This window comes from Mus caroli, chromosome 2, assembly GCF_900094665.2.
Source record: "Mus caroli chromosome 2, CAROLI_EIJ_v1.1, whole genome shotgun sequence".
NCBI lineage: Eukaryota > Metazoa > Chordata > Mammalia > Rodentia > Muridae > Mus > Mus caroli.
Window position 1 is genome coordinate 68,016,607 of NC_034571.1, and position 14,985 is coordinate 68,031,591.

Sequence of the window (14,985 nt, forward strand, 5' to 3'; positions counted from 1 at the left end):
TGGCTGGAAGTGCACAGAGAAGCCACAGGGAGATCCATGTGCCCGGCTGCCTCAGTGACCTCGATCCTCAGGTCTCGCTGGGGGCTAAGATACAGGGCACTTTAACTCCACCATTTATTTTTTTCATTTTATTTTAATTTTATGTGTATGGGTATTTGGGCTGCATGGATGCCTGTCCATCAAAAGGTTTTGGAAATCAAACTCAGGTCCTCTGGAAGAACAGGTAGGTGAGTCTAACTGGGACCTTTCTTGTTTTTTGTTTTGTTTTGTTTTGCTGTTTTTTTTTTTTTTTTTTTTTTTTTTTGTTGTTGTTGTTGTTTTTCAAGACAGGGTTTCTCTGTGTAGCCCTGGCTGCCCTGGAACTCACTGTGTAGACCAGGCTGGCCTCGAACTCAGAAACCCGCCTTTCTGATAACATGACAGATGGAAGCAACTGGGCCTTACTGACAGATGTTCAGAAATGTAGATCATAAGATGGTTAATTTGCAGACACCAAAAAAAATTACAAAATCTCTGATGAATTCAGTTAACCACCCTGAAACTCAAACAAGGAACTAACTAGGAAAAAGAAAAAAATGAGCTGCCCTTTTGGAAAGTGGGAGGAAGAGGCAATCTTGCTAGGGCATCATGGCGAGCCCTAAAATGGAGTGTTCCGTGCAGGGTGGATAACAATGATGGAACGAGAGACATCACTTGAAATAAACGAATGTCACTTGCCTTCACACGATGAGTCTTGGAAGCCATTGCGAACTGATGTGGAGGGTGGGGGTGGGGGCGGCACCCCAGCACCAGGCCTGTCAGGAGGAAGAGGAGGCCTAGGCCCACTTCTGGGACTGTCCATTCCACTCCTGGATGGCAACTGAGGGGTGGCAGGCAAGGCCCGAGCTGTGCTTCCATTTCTGTTTATTGGAGGTGGTGGTGGGAGGGGGCCTGGAGCAAAAGACAAGACATCTGGTGAAGCATTGGTCATCATCACTGTGCAAGGTGGAGCTCCTGCTGAATATACACACCCTTGAGCTAGGGAAAAGGAGAAAAGGTGGACACGGATAGAAACCTGAAGGGGACATCCGCCCTGTGGATGTGTAAAGTCAGTGCATGCTGTCTGGCTTCAAGTAACCACTGAGGCTGGGGACTAAACAGTGAAATTAGAAACAGATAACTATATTGATAACCATGTCATTGAAAAAGCATTTTACCCTGTTAAAGACTTACTGAACTAATTATTGCGATACCACAAAAGAATTGTTTAAAAGGAGTGAGATGCTTATAAAGTTAGTTTAGGCCCTTAGAAAAATTAAGATTTCTAGATTTAAAAAAATTTAAAGCCAGGCAGTGGTGGTGCATGCCTTTAATTCCAGCACTTGGGAGGCAGAGGCAGGCAGATTTCTGAGTTTGAGGCCAGCCTGGTCTACAGAGTTCCAGAACAGCCAGGGCTACACAGAGAAACCCTGTCTCAAAACCAATATATATTATTGGTAAATTATTTGTGCGTATATGTGTGCACACACTATGTCACACTATGTCACACATACGGAGTTCAGAGAGCAGCTTTGGAAAGTTTACTTTTGTCTTCCACCTTCACCTGGATTCCAGGGGTCAAACTCAGGTCGTCAGGCGTGGGCCACAAATATCCTTACTGGCTGAGCCCATTGCCTTGCTGGCTCTAGTACTAAGTTTTTACATGTACAGTATTTTCCTCTGTGTGTGTGTGTGGTTGTATGTATGTGTGAGTGTTGCATGTGTTGTGTAGTGCATGTGTGGTTGTGTGTTGTGTGTGTAGTATGTGTGTGTGCTGTGTGTGTAGTGTGTGTGTGTGTAGTATGTGTGTGTGTGGTTGTGTTTATGTGTGTGTGTTGTGTGTGTGTGTGGTTGTATGTATGTGTGAGTGTTGCATGTGTTGTGTAGTGCGTGTGTGGTTGTGTGTGTTGTGTGTGTAGTGTGTGTGTGTGTCTGTATGTCTGTGGGGTGTGTGTGTTGTGTGTGTGTGTGTAGTGTGGTGGGTGTGTGGTATGTGTGTGTGTGTGTGTGTGTGGTGGGTGGGTAGAGAGGCACAGGAAATGAGAAACCGCTGATCTTATTCTCCCATTACAGACAGTAGGTGGTGGGTCCGGCTCCCAGGTATGCTCTTGGCAGTGGAGCGTGGGTCCCTGTCTACCAAGAATAAGGTAGTTGTCACCTTTGTCACAACAGTGCCAGGAGCAATAACTGAAAAGGCGAACTAAAAGTATTACATATAATCCAGCACTCCTAGGGCAGAGAGAGGTGGATCTCTATGAATTTAAGGCTAGCCTGGTCTACAAATCGTGTTCCAGGCTAGCCAGGGCTACATAGTGAGGGCCTGTCTCAAAATTACTTAGATATAAAATAAAGATATACATATATATATATATATATATATACATATATGTGTGTGTGTGTGTGTGTGTGTGTGTGTGTGTATTACCAACACATTTGAATAATGTTACATCTAAATAAGATGTAACATGTGAGGTGCGTTTCCTCCTGAGCCTGGGGCTCCCGCCACTCTCTGAGCTGAGCTACAGGCTTTTGTCCGGGTATTTGTTTCCACTGCTAGAAGTGCTCCTGACCTCTCTCTGAACATGCCACCTCTCCGGCTCGCCTGCACTGTGGGCAGAGATGTAGACTCAGCCTGGCGTAGGGAGAGGAAGAGAGTTAATTCTGGTTGTGATGTAACTGTTTTGTCTTTGGCATTATGGGCACTCTCATGGGGACTTTCTTCCAACCAAGACAACCCAGCTTCCCATTAGGGAGCAGGGCCGGGTGGAAGATGAAAGTCTGCTCGCCTCTTAGACACAAACTATCTGGCCCCTTTCTTGAGATGTCACGGCTCCACCGTGACATTAGACCATCGGTATGGGGCAGCATACCTGGCTTTACTCGGTTTTGTTTGAGACATTTGGGAGAGCAAGAGCAGGGTTTTAGGGAGGTGACATCCCCGGTCTTGCCATACCTGATCTGCCTGGTGGATCCCTTACAGGAGGAGGGGGCCTCTCGCTGGGTGGGGGAGGGAGAGGCCCCGAGCGTCCAGGTGAAGGCAATGGAGGTGCAGAGGACGTGAGGGACACGTTCCGCTGTGGCAGCCTGGGGATCTCATCGTTGGAAGCTGGAGGCAGAGGAGGGGGCCCTGGCCGGCTGGGCGGTGGCGGAGGAGGTGGTGCCTGCGAACCCAACCCAGGCCGCGGGGTGGAAGGCACTGGAGGTTTGCTGGTCTGTGAGGGGGGAGGGGGCACCGCTTCTCTGTGCATGGAGGGCCTGTTGCCCACGGGAGGAGGTGGTGGAGGGGGCTTGTCATCCAAGGCTCGGCTTGGGGTGGGGGGCAAAGGGGGCCTAGGAAACGGAGAGGAGGAGCCTGAGGGGTTCTGGCGCACAGAGCCTGCTCCAAAAGCAGCACCTCGGTTTCCGGGAAAGGGGGGCCTGGGGGCTCCCAGCCCTGCTGGGGATCCCCGGTTGTGCAGACTCGACGGAACAGGTCTTGGCGTATTTGGTACCGGAGGGGGAAGGCTATCTGGTTTTGAACCCACGTCAGGCCTCGAAGGAGGCATTCTGTTCCTGGGTGGCTCTGGGGGCCCACTCCTGTGGCCTGGGGAGGGTGCGGGAAACCTCCCCGGGCCACTCGGGGGTGAAAAGGGCTTGGCAGATGTGGCTCTTCCTCCCGGTGGCAAAATCGGTGGTCGGCTTCCTCCAGAATCTAAAGAACAAGAAAACGGATACCGGATTGAAAAGTGAGGAGCGCGCCCCCCCCCCCCAATCCAGAGGGCAAGGGTGCGTGCTGGCCCTTTCCCACTGAGCACTGATTACCAGTAACTAGTAGCTTTATAAACTTAAATTGTTTGATATGTTGGTGTGCGTCTTCTGGAGGCGGAGATATATCAGGCACTGGTTTTACAGCCAGAGTTTCAAAAGCATGCAATACTTCATCACCTGCTATAGTTCTGGAAATGTCTCTGTGACTAGAAGACAGAACAAGGCAGCATGGAGAGCCTGGATAGACTTCTGCTAATGGCTGTCATGGATCTCCCTGAGCCCACTGCTCAGATTTGGGGGAGGGGGGGGGAGATTTCAGTCAGACATTTTAGGTGTGTGAATGGAGTTACTCCAAAGAAAGTCTCTCTGTGTGTGAGGGTTTATCTAGTCCCTTTGAGGGAAAAAAAAAAAAAAAAGTTCAATAAATGTGGGTGGGGTGGAGTGGGAAGGATTTAGTGAAGAATTATGACTACATTAAAAATAATTAGGAAGGAAAACTTTGTATGAGTAAGAACTTCATTGCAAAGTAGGCAAGCTGCTTCTCAGGACTAGGCCCACCCTCAGTATTGGGAAGATGTAAGAATTCTGTAACACTTGCTGAAACAAGTGCAGTGGAATTTGGTCTCACTAAACTATGGTTTAAGGAGGAACGAAGTGGGGGAGAGAGGAGGGGGCTCTCAACAGCCTCTCCCCAAATTGGAAACCCAAGTTAATTTTTTTTAACATTCATTTATTTTTATTTTATGATTATGGGTGTTTTGCCTTCATGCACCAGATGTTTTACAGTGCCCTTGCAGGCCAGAAGAGGGTGTTGGATCCTCTGGGGTTAGAGTTACAGAGAGCTGTCAGTTGCTATGTGGGTGCTGGGACTCAAGGCCAGGTCCTCTGAGAGAACAGCCGCTGCTCTCAACCCCTGAGCTGCCTCTCCAGTCCCACAGGGTCATTCTTGAAAAAAGGTTACCATTGAAACATCTTCCACTTTAACCAGGAATTAAGTAACACACAAATATTTACCGCACACCCATTTTCCTAGATGTTAGAAACAGCTGGATGAGCAAAATAAAAAAAAAAGTTCTCTTTCTTGTCTTTTCTGTTCTTATGGGAAACAAATGATATGCAAGTGAAGAAGCATTTTCTAATAGTTATTAGCACAGAAAGGAAGCTGAGTGATCAAGAGTGCTCAGAGAGGCCAGGCCTGGTGGGGGAGCTGCAGACAGTGCCCCTGAGGAGAGGTTGTGAGTGGAGGCCTAACAAGTAGCCAGCATTGGGAAGATGAGGCAGTGCACACTTCAGGTAGAGAGAGTAGGTGGTATAATCCTGCCCACTGGCTTACTCTATGACTTCCAAGTTCACATAGAAGCTGAAGTTACCATCCACCTTAAAACAGCACAGGCCCCGAGCACTGACTTCAAAGCCTTCTTCATTTTCCTTTTGTTTAATTTTTCCATCTTTGTTAAAAGCACCGAGTGCATGCATCTGTCAGCTGCTTAGCATCCTTTTGTGTGTTTCAGGGGAATAATTTTATATTTGAACACAAGACTGGCAAGTTAGGACCTACAGCCAGCCAGCCACCTGAGGACCAGTGACTTCCCCTTTGGACGAGAGTGAGACTTTCATCCCAATACGGGAGATTACCTTCAAGCTGAGCATAACAGGCCTACTGGAAACCTACGTGAACTCTGTGTTTAGGCATGGATGCCATCCTCAGGAAAGCTCATCATGGTCGCGCAATAGCCGAGACTGAAAATACAACCTTCAAGGATCTCAGATAAGGGCTGCTCTATCTCTACTCAGAACACTGGCTTCTAATACCAAATGTCTGCCATGCAAAACACCTGTTGCTCTTTTAGTGAGGTCTGGAGCTGTGTCTTCTAGGACATGTTCCACAGTGTACTTGAAAATGCCTTCTGCGTGTTGCTATATATGGGTTGTCTGACAAAGAAAGCTGCACCCCTAGGTTACTGAGTAGAGTCTGGGGTGGGGGAGGCAGGTCCGATCCCTTCCTTCCTCTTTTCCACTCCCCATCCTTCCAGATCCAGTTCACCCTTTAGAAAAGCACTGGAGGATGGGTTACCACGAGGATACTGTCCAAATATTACATAGCTCTGCAGGACTGCCTGGTCCTCACTGATAAGAAGCCCCACCTGATCCCTCATAAAACAGGGTGACATCTTCAACAGTGTAACTGTTTTAAAGGGCAGAGCCCTTGTTTAGAACATCAGAGAAAGAGTTCTACTTACCATTATCCCTGTTGGCAGTGGACCTCAGCTTTGGCATTCCAGCCTGGAATAGTCCTCCCAATCCTGGAGGACCACCCCCTCCAAAATTTCCACCGCTGCCTCCTCCTCCTCCACCACCACCTCCACCGCCTCCACCATAGCCACCACCACCACTGGCACCGGCTCCCTTTGGTTCTGCAGATGGAAGGGAAGACCCTTGAGAACATGCAGGAGTATTTACCAGTCCTAACTCCAGGAAGCTGTAGCACAGGAATGAAACAGGATGGGCTGACCCTGGGCACTTAAAATAAAGGGACAAAAAATTTCCTCTTACATTTTATACTTATTATTGGCACCAAGAAATTTCATTTGATTTAGCCACTTTGCTGTATATTTTCAGTTAAAAATTACAAAAAGAGGATGACCTTTCATTTTCTAATAGGCACACAGTTTCAAATAATAAATGTTCCCCCTTTCTAAGAACTGTGCCCCTTCTTTCTGTTTTATATAAATAATTACTTTGATGGCTGAACCTCCTTAACAATGTGGATTATCAATGTTGCTATGGTAACAGTGTTCTGATTTTAATGAGACCGCTTCTGTTCTGAAGCTAAATATTAACTATTAGGTTACCATAGTTTTTTTTTTTTTTTAATATTTACTGTAGAGGAAGATTCTTCTATTTTAGGCTTAAATATAATATGGAACCTTATCAAATACCTACTTAGCATTTACTTAGCTGATTATATAATTTTTATTGTTTGATATTTAGTATAGATTTTAAGTATAGTATTAAAAATGGGATTATTTTTGGTCTTGGTCAGTTACTCTTACTACCTTTTTTGCTTAGGGTTTTCTTATCATTAATGCTATATGTCATTTTCTTTCTTATTTTTAAAGATATATTTATTTATTTAATTTATATGAGTACACTGTAGCTGTCTTCAGACACATCAGAAGAGGTCAACAGGTCCCATTACAAATGTTTGTGAGCCACCATGTGATTTCTGGGAGTTGAATTCAGGACCTCTGGAAGAAAAACAGCCTGTGCTCTCAACCACTGAGCCATCTCTCCAGCCCATATGTCATTTTCTTATTTCTGGAACTCCTTGCTGACTGTTTGGGTGGCTGTCCTGTCCTTGATAGAATGTTTACAGTGTCTCTGACCCTGCCCACTAGAAGCCTCCCATCTCTACCCAGGTAGAGAGGGCTAAGAGTGTCATCCAGGCTTGGCAGGTAGCTCAGCAGCAGAGCGCTTGCCTAACACGCTCTTGGCTATGGCTTTCATTCCCACGACAAAATGAAAACAAGAAAGAAGAAACAAAACGCTCAGAAGAACATCTGGAGACGTCACCACAGGTCCTCTGGGAAGCAGGATCGTTCCCAGGTAGAAAGTACTGGTCTGTATCTCACTGGTGTGTGCACTGCCTGGGCTACATTCTGGTATTAGGACGGTGGCAGTTTCATGACACCTACGAAAAAGCTTTCTGTGGCTTCCAGCTTGGGAAAGATTCATACAGCATTTGAATTAGCTGTTTATTGAGGACGGAAACACAGAACTTACCAATAAAAACCTTTTAAATGTGAAGTTTTTCAGAGAGAAACTAATCTTAGAACGTTTCTGTCTTTTTCCTTGTTTATACAGGCTTCCAGAGTAAAGTCTGACAAATTAATGATTTCCTAGGAAATTAACTTCAAGATTTTAAAATGAGCCAAGCATCGTGAAACACACCTGTAATCTCATCCCTCACAGGAGGAACCATCCGAAGCTGGCTCCGCACGGGGCTTCATTACTCTATCCCCGACTGTAGAAAATCCATCTCAAATCTCTTTATCGACTTGGGAGACTTCATTTTATTCATTAATGTGTTTTTCTAAATTAGCCATTCGTTCTCCATCTTCCTTACATGTACAGCTCTCTGCTGAAGACGTGGCTTGGTGAAGGATGAGTAAGGATTATTTTACCTAACACGCTAAACCCAATCACAGCAACAATTTCAGGAGTGTTTGTGACGCTGCTTTACTATGAGGTTTAAAATTTCACTAACTTTTAACTACCAATAGTATAACAATTGTCCTCACCATTCAAGTATTAGTCATTGCTGAATAAGACAGAACACCAAGCCGGGCGTGGTGGCGCACGCCTTTAATCCCAGCACTTGGGAGGCAGAGGCAGGCGGATTTCTGAGTTCGAGGCCAGCCTGGTCTACAAAGTGAGTTCCAGGACAGCCAGAGCTACACAGAGAAACCCTGTCTCGAAAAACCACAAAAAAAAAAAAAAAAAAAAAAAAAAAACNNCACACACACACACACACACACACACACACACACACACACACGACAGTGCTGTACTATCAGACACATCCATCAGCATTGTCTCCCTGGAGCGCCACCCATTGTTCATATAGGGAAGTGCTATATGGTTTAAATGTAGCCTTCAAGGCTCACATGTGAGAAACCTGGTCCTCAGTGTGTCCATGAGAGAGGGTGTGTAACCTTTAGGAAACAGGAACTGGTGGGAAATAATGAGGGCATTGAAGGGGTTGGCTACTACCCTCAGAAGGAGCTACTACGGTTTCACAGGACTCTAGTTAGTTCTGAAAAGGGTTATCAAAAATCAGCAAGACTGTCTGCTCGCCAATCAGGGTTTCTGTCTTGCTTTATGATCTGCCTTATGCCTTGACTTCTGCCATTGTTGTGACACCATACCCATGAGATCCTGATCAGAGCCAGGCCAATTCCAATGGCATACTCTCAAACCTCTAAACTATATATTAAATAAGTTTCCTTTCTTCATCAAATACTTGCTGTCAGGTATTTTGTTATAATAATAGAAAATGGGGGCTAGAGAGATGACTCAGAGGTTAAGAGCACTGACCGCTCTTCCAGAGGTCCTGAATTCAATTCCCAGCAACCACATGGTGGCTCACAACCATCTATAATGGGATCTGATGCCCTCTTTTGGTGTGTCTGAAGACAGTGACAGTGTACTCATCTGCATAAAAAATAAATCTTAAAAAAAATTAAAACAAAAAAAGAAAAGAAAATGGACTAGTAGAAAACAACTGAAATTGGGGATAGCTGACTGGCTTTAGGTCATTTGGTATATCCAGCAGGACAGGGCTAAGTTATAAAGCTATCGTTCATAAGCCTTTGATATGGCACCTAGGGAGGTTTTGCCTGCCATCAAATTCAAAACAGGGTGAATTCTGTTATTTGCAGGAGCTTGGACAGCAGTATAGGTGTCCAGTTCAGCACAGGACAACAAGCATACAGTGGATTATAGCTTGCTTCTGACAGATACTCACTCCTCAGCACCACTGAGCTGCTGGAGAGGAAAGGCTAGCATTATTTCCACACAATGGATGATGGGCCTGGAAGACTCTGAGGAGTTTCCACTAGAGAGTCAGGAAGCCCAGACTGTCCAGTTTCCTTCAAAGTTGGCAAGGATCTTGCACTCACTCCGCCAGGGCCCCAGATTCTTATAGTAAAGAGAGCAGGCATCCTCTCTCTGAGACTTGGTAGCTTCGCTAGTCAACAGCAGAGATCACAGGTCAGATATGGTTGTTGAACCAAAGCTTCCCAGACAGAACCCAGACAGAAACACTGTTCTGATCTAGAGATCAGACTGTTAGTCACGTACTGAGAACCCACAGTTCCTCTCCGAGTGCTGTGCATTCATTCCCATATGCACCTGACGAAAGAACCCTGGTCAAAGCCTTTGTTTTCCATTTCTCTTCCAACTCTGACTCCCCCAGCCCCTGCCACTTCTTCCTTCTCTACCTGTTAGCAGCATTCCCCCAGTGATCTCCTACCTACCTCGAAGCCTTCTAAATCCTGAATGTTTATTCACCTGCCTGCGAAGCTGTGTTTGGTGACTGTCATGTCATTCCATTTCCTGAGTCTAAATGAGAGCTGAGGCTATGATAAATCTGGTGAGACAGAAAGGACGGTGTCAAGACGTGGATCCAATCAGGGACGTTTTTTCAATTCATAAATGCCGACGAGGAAGCTTACATTGTGCCTACTTGCTTGTTTATAGAGATCCTGTGTTACTGCAGGAGGCTTCTCAGACTCAGATGTAGAGATAAGCAAACTTGTGATCTCATTTCCTGTCTTCAGGCTCCCGGGAATCACATCTTTCTCTAGAACTGCTCTTAGCAGACAAGAGAGCGTTGTACACGCATCATCTCGTGTGGCCAGCAGAGCGGTACCCGTCTCCACTTTACAAATTAAGACATTAAGGCTTGAAGTTGTGTCCTGGTGAAGTTGTGTGCCGGGCCCTGACTCCTGATTCCAAGGCCGGGACACTTCCCACGTTTCATGCTGCCTCATGGTCTCGGTCTCGGACGCCAGGAGCAATGGGTTAATCTCCAGAAGGCGCTGTGAATAATTCAGAGAATTGCTGCTGTGTGTTTCTTGGACAAAGAATTATTATGCTGGCTTCCTGTGGCATTAGAGGGGGCTCAAGCTAAAGCAGCGGCTACAATGACTAACTCAGTTCTGCCTTTCGCTAGCTCTGCAGCTGGTGTGTGTGTGTGTGTGTGTGTGTGTGTGTGTGTGTGTGAGAGAGAGAGAGAGAGAGAGAGAGAGAGAGAGAGAGAGAGAGAGATCTGGTCCAAGGCATAGGTTGACAATTAAGCTATAAACCATTTAGACTATGGAAAAGGGGTTTTTACTTACTGTCCAATATTGGGGCACTTCTGTCATTGGTGACCGTCTTCTTTAGCTTCTTCCCTTTGCTGATGTCAGAGAGAAGAGCATTCCTCCCAGCCTGTTCTGTCTTGTTCAAGGTGGGTTTCTCAGTGTTAGCCTGAAAGGCAACCACATGGACTCATCTGCTGTTCTTGGGGATATGACCATGCACTGGGGTGCTCAGTCAGACAGGGGGCTTGGTTTTGAGATTCTAGGCAATAAACTCTACAGGAGTTTTGGATTTCGTAGTCTCTTTAAGACCCAGATTCCTGGGAACAGATAACACCAACAAAACACAAAAATACGAAGTCTGTGAGAAAATCTGAACGTTCAGACCATAATCTGCCCATAAGAAGCCAGGGTGGGCTGGTCCTTTCACGTGACAGTAAGCCTGCTGCTGCTACTGGTCCTCGTCTGAGCTGTGTCCGGAAGAGCAGAGGGCCTCTCCCATCATTTAGCACTCACCTGCTGCAAGAAAATGCTGGACTTTGTCCGACCAGAGGGGGGTTTTCAACTCACTAAACCTCTAGAAAACAATTTCCTCCAAATATATTGACGAAAGTGTGTTTCTCTTTTAATTTGTCAGATTTATTATGGCATAATTTACATATATTGAATCCCTCCTGTCAGCTCACATTACTATTAGTTTTGACAAACGTATAGTCAAAATATGGAATAGAATATTTTTTCGTACCCCCACAATTCCCTCACGTTCATTTGACCATACCATGGTATTTAATTCCTTTGAAAACTTAGTCTAGAGCAAATACACAGCTACTTAAAGATGTTTGGGCATTTATTCTACAATCATAAAGTTTCTGGCTGTGAAACTGACATCCTGATTCTTTAGGGTTGTTTTAGGAATGTGGACACTCAAGTCTAACCCATAGGCTTGAACGTAAGCGCCTCTCCTGTGTGGATCCCACCCAGGGTGAATGTGGCTGCCTCAAAACTGGCATGAGAGTCTCCTGGGCTGGCCCCGCCCTTGAGAAAGGGGTGAGATCCCAGATAAGCCAGAAGTAAAGGTGAGAAGCACGTGGTTTGATGCCTCCCTCCACCTTTTATTGCCAAAGTGAGAGGTGGGAGGGCAGCTCAGCTGCACGGAGTTACTGTACACGGAAATGCAGACATGGTGAAGCAGCGAGAGATCCTTTAGCTGTGATGCTAACAGTTAAGCACCTTCTGCGTGTTGTATTTAATTTTAATTTAGTCTTTATTGACCCTGTGTGTTATTTCTGCTTTGCAGACACAGGCCCACAAACCCAAAACAAAAACACCAATGTAAACCTATAGTGTAGAAAGTTAAATCATTTGGTCCAGTGGCAAGGGTGTCAAGGCTGGAAGAGGAGCTGAGGTCTGAACACTGACAGTCTGAAGCCAGGACTGTCCCCTCTCGAGAGAAGGGTGAATGTGGGCTCCCAAATGTTTCTTCCCTGTTAGTCCTCAAAAGCCCCCGGAAGCAGCCTGTAGGGAGCTTCCCTGATCTCCTTTCATACACAGTCTTCACACGGCTAACGTGGTTTTGTTCTCTATTATACCTAAAACACCATGGAGAGACCCTTAAAAGCCACCTGGTCCCTTCACTTTAAGAATGAAAATCAACTCGGAATAACTGGTGACTACTGGACATCCAGCCTTCCACAGTGGCTCCCCATGGCTTGGAGATTTATTTTGTCACCTGACTTCCTTATGCTAACCTCCCTCAAGTGGCAGACCAGGACCCTTAACTGTATTGCTCAACTAGGTCAGTGTCATCTGGTGACCACCAATCATCTCCCCCTTTTCTCCCGGCCGGCCTTGCTTTGAGTTCTGTATTTATATCCCTGGCTGACCTCAAGTCTCCTGCCTCAACCTCCAGAGTTTAGATTACAGGTGAGCCCCCACGTCTGGCTTCAAATCTTAATCCTTTAGGTTCAACATTCATGATTTATAAAATCTTCTCTGTGCTAACTGTGTTATTATTTAATATTTTCATTAAATTCATTTACTATATTATCTTCTGTACTCTCTTTTAATGAATACTCTCTTTAAAATTATATCACTGGCTTTTAAATCAGCCACTGGCTTTGATATGCCAATCATTAATTTTTAGAACACATATTAAAATAAGTATGTCAGCATTAAGATTCTAAAATGTAACCCATGTGCCAATTAGTAGTGATAGGCAACTCAGATTTTGGGAGACATACAGATAAACCACTCTTGCCACATCAGCCAGATAAATAACCACGTTTTCCAATTAATCCACACAATTTCATAGACTGACTCTTATAAAATGATAACTAAATATGATAAAAAATGAGTTTGTTAAAGAGATACACAAACCCTATCTGAGAAGAAACCGAACTCCCATAGAATTGCTATAAATATTTCTAAGTGCTTAAACACAATTTCTGTCCTCGTGCCCTTAGGGATGCTCACAGGAGGCTGGGGACCAATTGTTAGTAGGCCAGAGTCTCAGAAGAGTTATATAAAAGTGTGCCATGGGAACCTGGAGCAGGAGACTTTTTCTTCCCCAGCCTCAGTTTCCCAGTACAAGAAATGAAAGTGTCAGTCATCAGGGTGCAGCTCCTAAGCAGCAAAGGCTCACGTGGTGGGTGAGTTGTGGAGCCTTCCTGCAGGTGAATGTACTAAAATTCCCGGACAGGCTCATCTAAGGACCAGGAGGAGTCCAGTGATGAAAGCCTTTGTGACATGATCATCTAGGACAGGTTTAGAGGGGTGTGAGAGTGTGGGGGGGGGGGAGCCGGGGGGCAGGGGAGGAATATTTGTTGAGAACAGAGTGTAAAGGGGTGGGGCAGAGAAGAAAGAGGTGAGGCTGGAGAATGGAGAATGCCGGATGCCTTGCAGAGAGCCCTCACTTTCAGGCATTAGTTCATCTGAATGGGGAGACAGTGCATCCTGCTTCCGAGCTCCAGAACTGTCCCGCCAAGCCTTATTTTAAGCTACCATCACATTTGCCTTGATAGATCTGGTAGGTGAAGACTAGTAATCCACACTCCAGGCCTGTAAGCTTGGATCCCAGGAGACCCTGGACCAAACGCATTCTTTCTGTTATCTGAATTTGACAGGTCTCAACTAGGTGCTAACCTCAGAAAAGACTGGGCCCTGGCAAAGCAGACCTCTGCGGGAGTGCCAATGCCCTTACGACACAACCACCTGCCAGCACTTGACTTTGTCCGGTGGTCTTCATGCACAGGATGAAGGGAGAAATCTATTGTATGGTCATGCTCAGAAATAATGCCAGCCTTTGGGAGGTGAAGGCACAAGTTGCAGACCAGCTTGGACTATGCAGCAAGAAGCTTTCTAAAAAGCTGTCTTGTATGTCTTTTTTTTTTTTTTAAGAAAACCTGAATAGAGAAAATATACTCACGAGTGCAAACGTTGGTGGCGGTGGGGGTGCTGGTGGGGGAGGGACAGGCATCTTGGGTAGTTAAAATTTCAGCAGTCTTGAGGGTAAATCTGTAAAAACAGAACACATTGGTACATTAGAGGCTTGATAACAGTCTGTCTGTCATAACCTCCCCACTTCTCTTCCACAGTGACATAGGACACCTTTTAGAGGGGATGGGATGCACTACACTTCCCTCAGTTACCCTGGCAGGACTGTTCAGGAGGGACCCTAGTGAGAGTAGACATTTGAGTTGGAGATACGGGGTGACTGTCAACACCAGGACTGACACTGCTCAATTCTGTCCCTGCATGGCGCTGTAAGCGTGGGTCAGCAGATGTTAGCCTGTGCCTGCAGAAGCAGGCAGGATTTCTGGAAGCTACTAGAAATGCATCCCTGTCTGGCCAAACACATTTCGAGCAGTACCTACTCTTCCTCACTCATTTGCATAAAATCCTTTCTGCTCTCCTGCCTCTTATACCCCCCCCCCACAGGTCCAACATTTTAATGAGATCTCTAAATGTTCTAAAAGTGCTGAAATTTTAGAATCTCTGTTAGAGAGTTTGAGCCTTATTCCGGTGAGCAACCTGGGACACTGACCACTCTGAGGTCTATGCAACACTATGCCCAAATTCCAAACACAGGAATTATTTTCCTTTATTCTTAATAGTCTCGTCCAGCTGCAGAAAACAATTTCTTAGCACTTAAATATTAATTTGGCTCAACCACTAAAAAGTTAATGTGGAAAATTTATACTTTAAGACAAACCATTCATTGAAGTATGACAGGACAGCCTGCTCCCTGTGAGCGACACTGATAGGTGCAGAGGCAGAGGCAGAGGCAGAGGCAGAGGCAGAGGCAGAGGCAGAGGCAGAGGCAGAGGCAGAGGCAGAGGCAGAGGCAGAGGCAGAGGCA

The 14,985-nt window shown here is 45.8% G+C and overlaps 1 protein-coding gene across 4 annotated transcripts in view; it reads right to left on the minus strand.

Annotated features, from left to right (window-relative positions):
• Wipf1 (WAS/WASL interacting protein family member 1) overlaps window positions 1-14,985 on the minus strand; it is a 98,018-nt gene that overhangs the window by 4,733 nt on the left and 78,300 nt on the right. For all 4 annotated transcript variants that reach the window (XM_021156502.2, XM_029473825.1, XM_029473824.1 and 1 more), the window contains exons 2-6: window positions 14,053-14,141; window positions 10,668-10,797; window positions 6,006-6,179; window positions 2,972-3,709; window positions 718-930 (exon numbers count right to left, since the gene is read on the minus strand). In XM_021156502.2, the coding sequence (XP_021012161.1) occupies window positions 718-930; window positions 2,972-3,709; window positions 6,006-6,179; window positions 10,668-10,797; window positions 14,053-14,103 (1,306 nt within the window). In that variant the 5' untranslated portion in view covers window positions 14,104-14,141. The remainder of the gene's footprint in view (window positions 1-717; window positions 931-2,971; window positions 3,710-6,005; window positions 6,180-10,667; window positions 10,798-14,052; window positions 14,142-14,985) is intronic.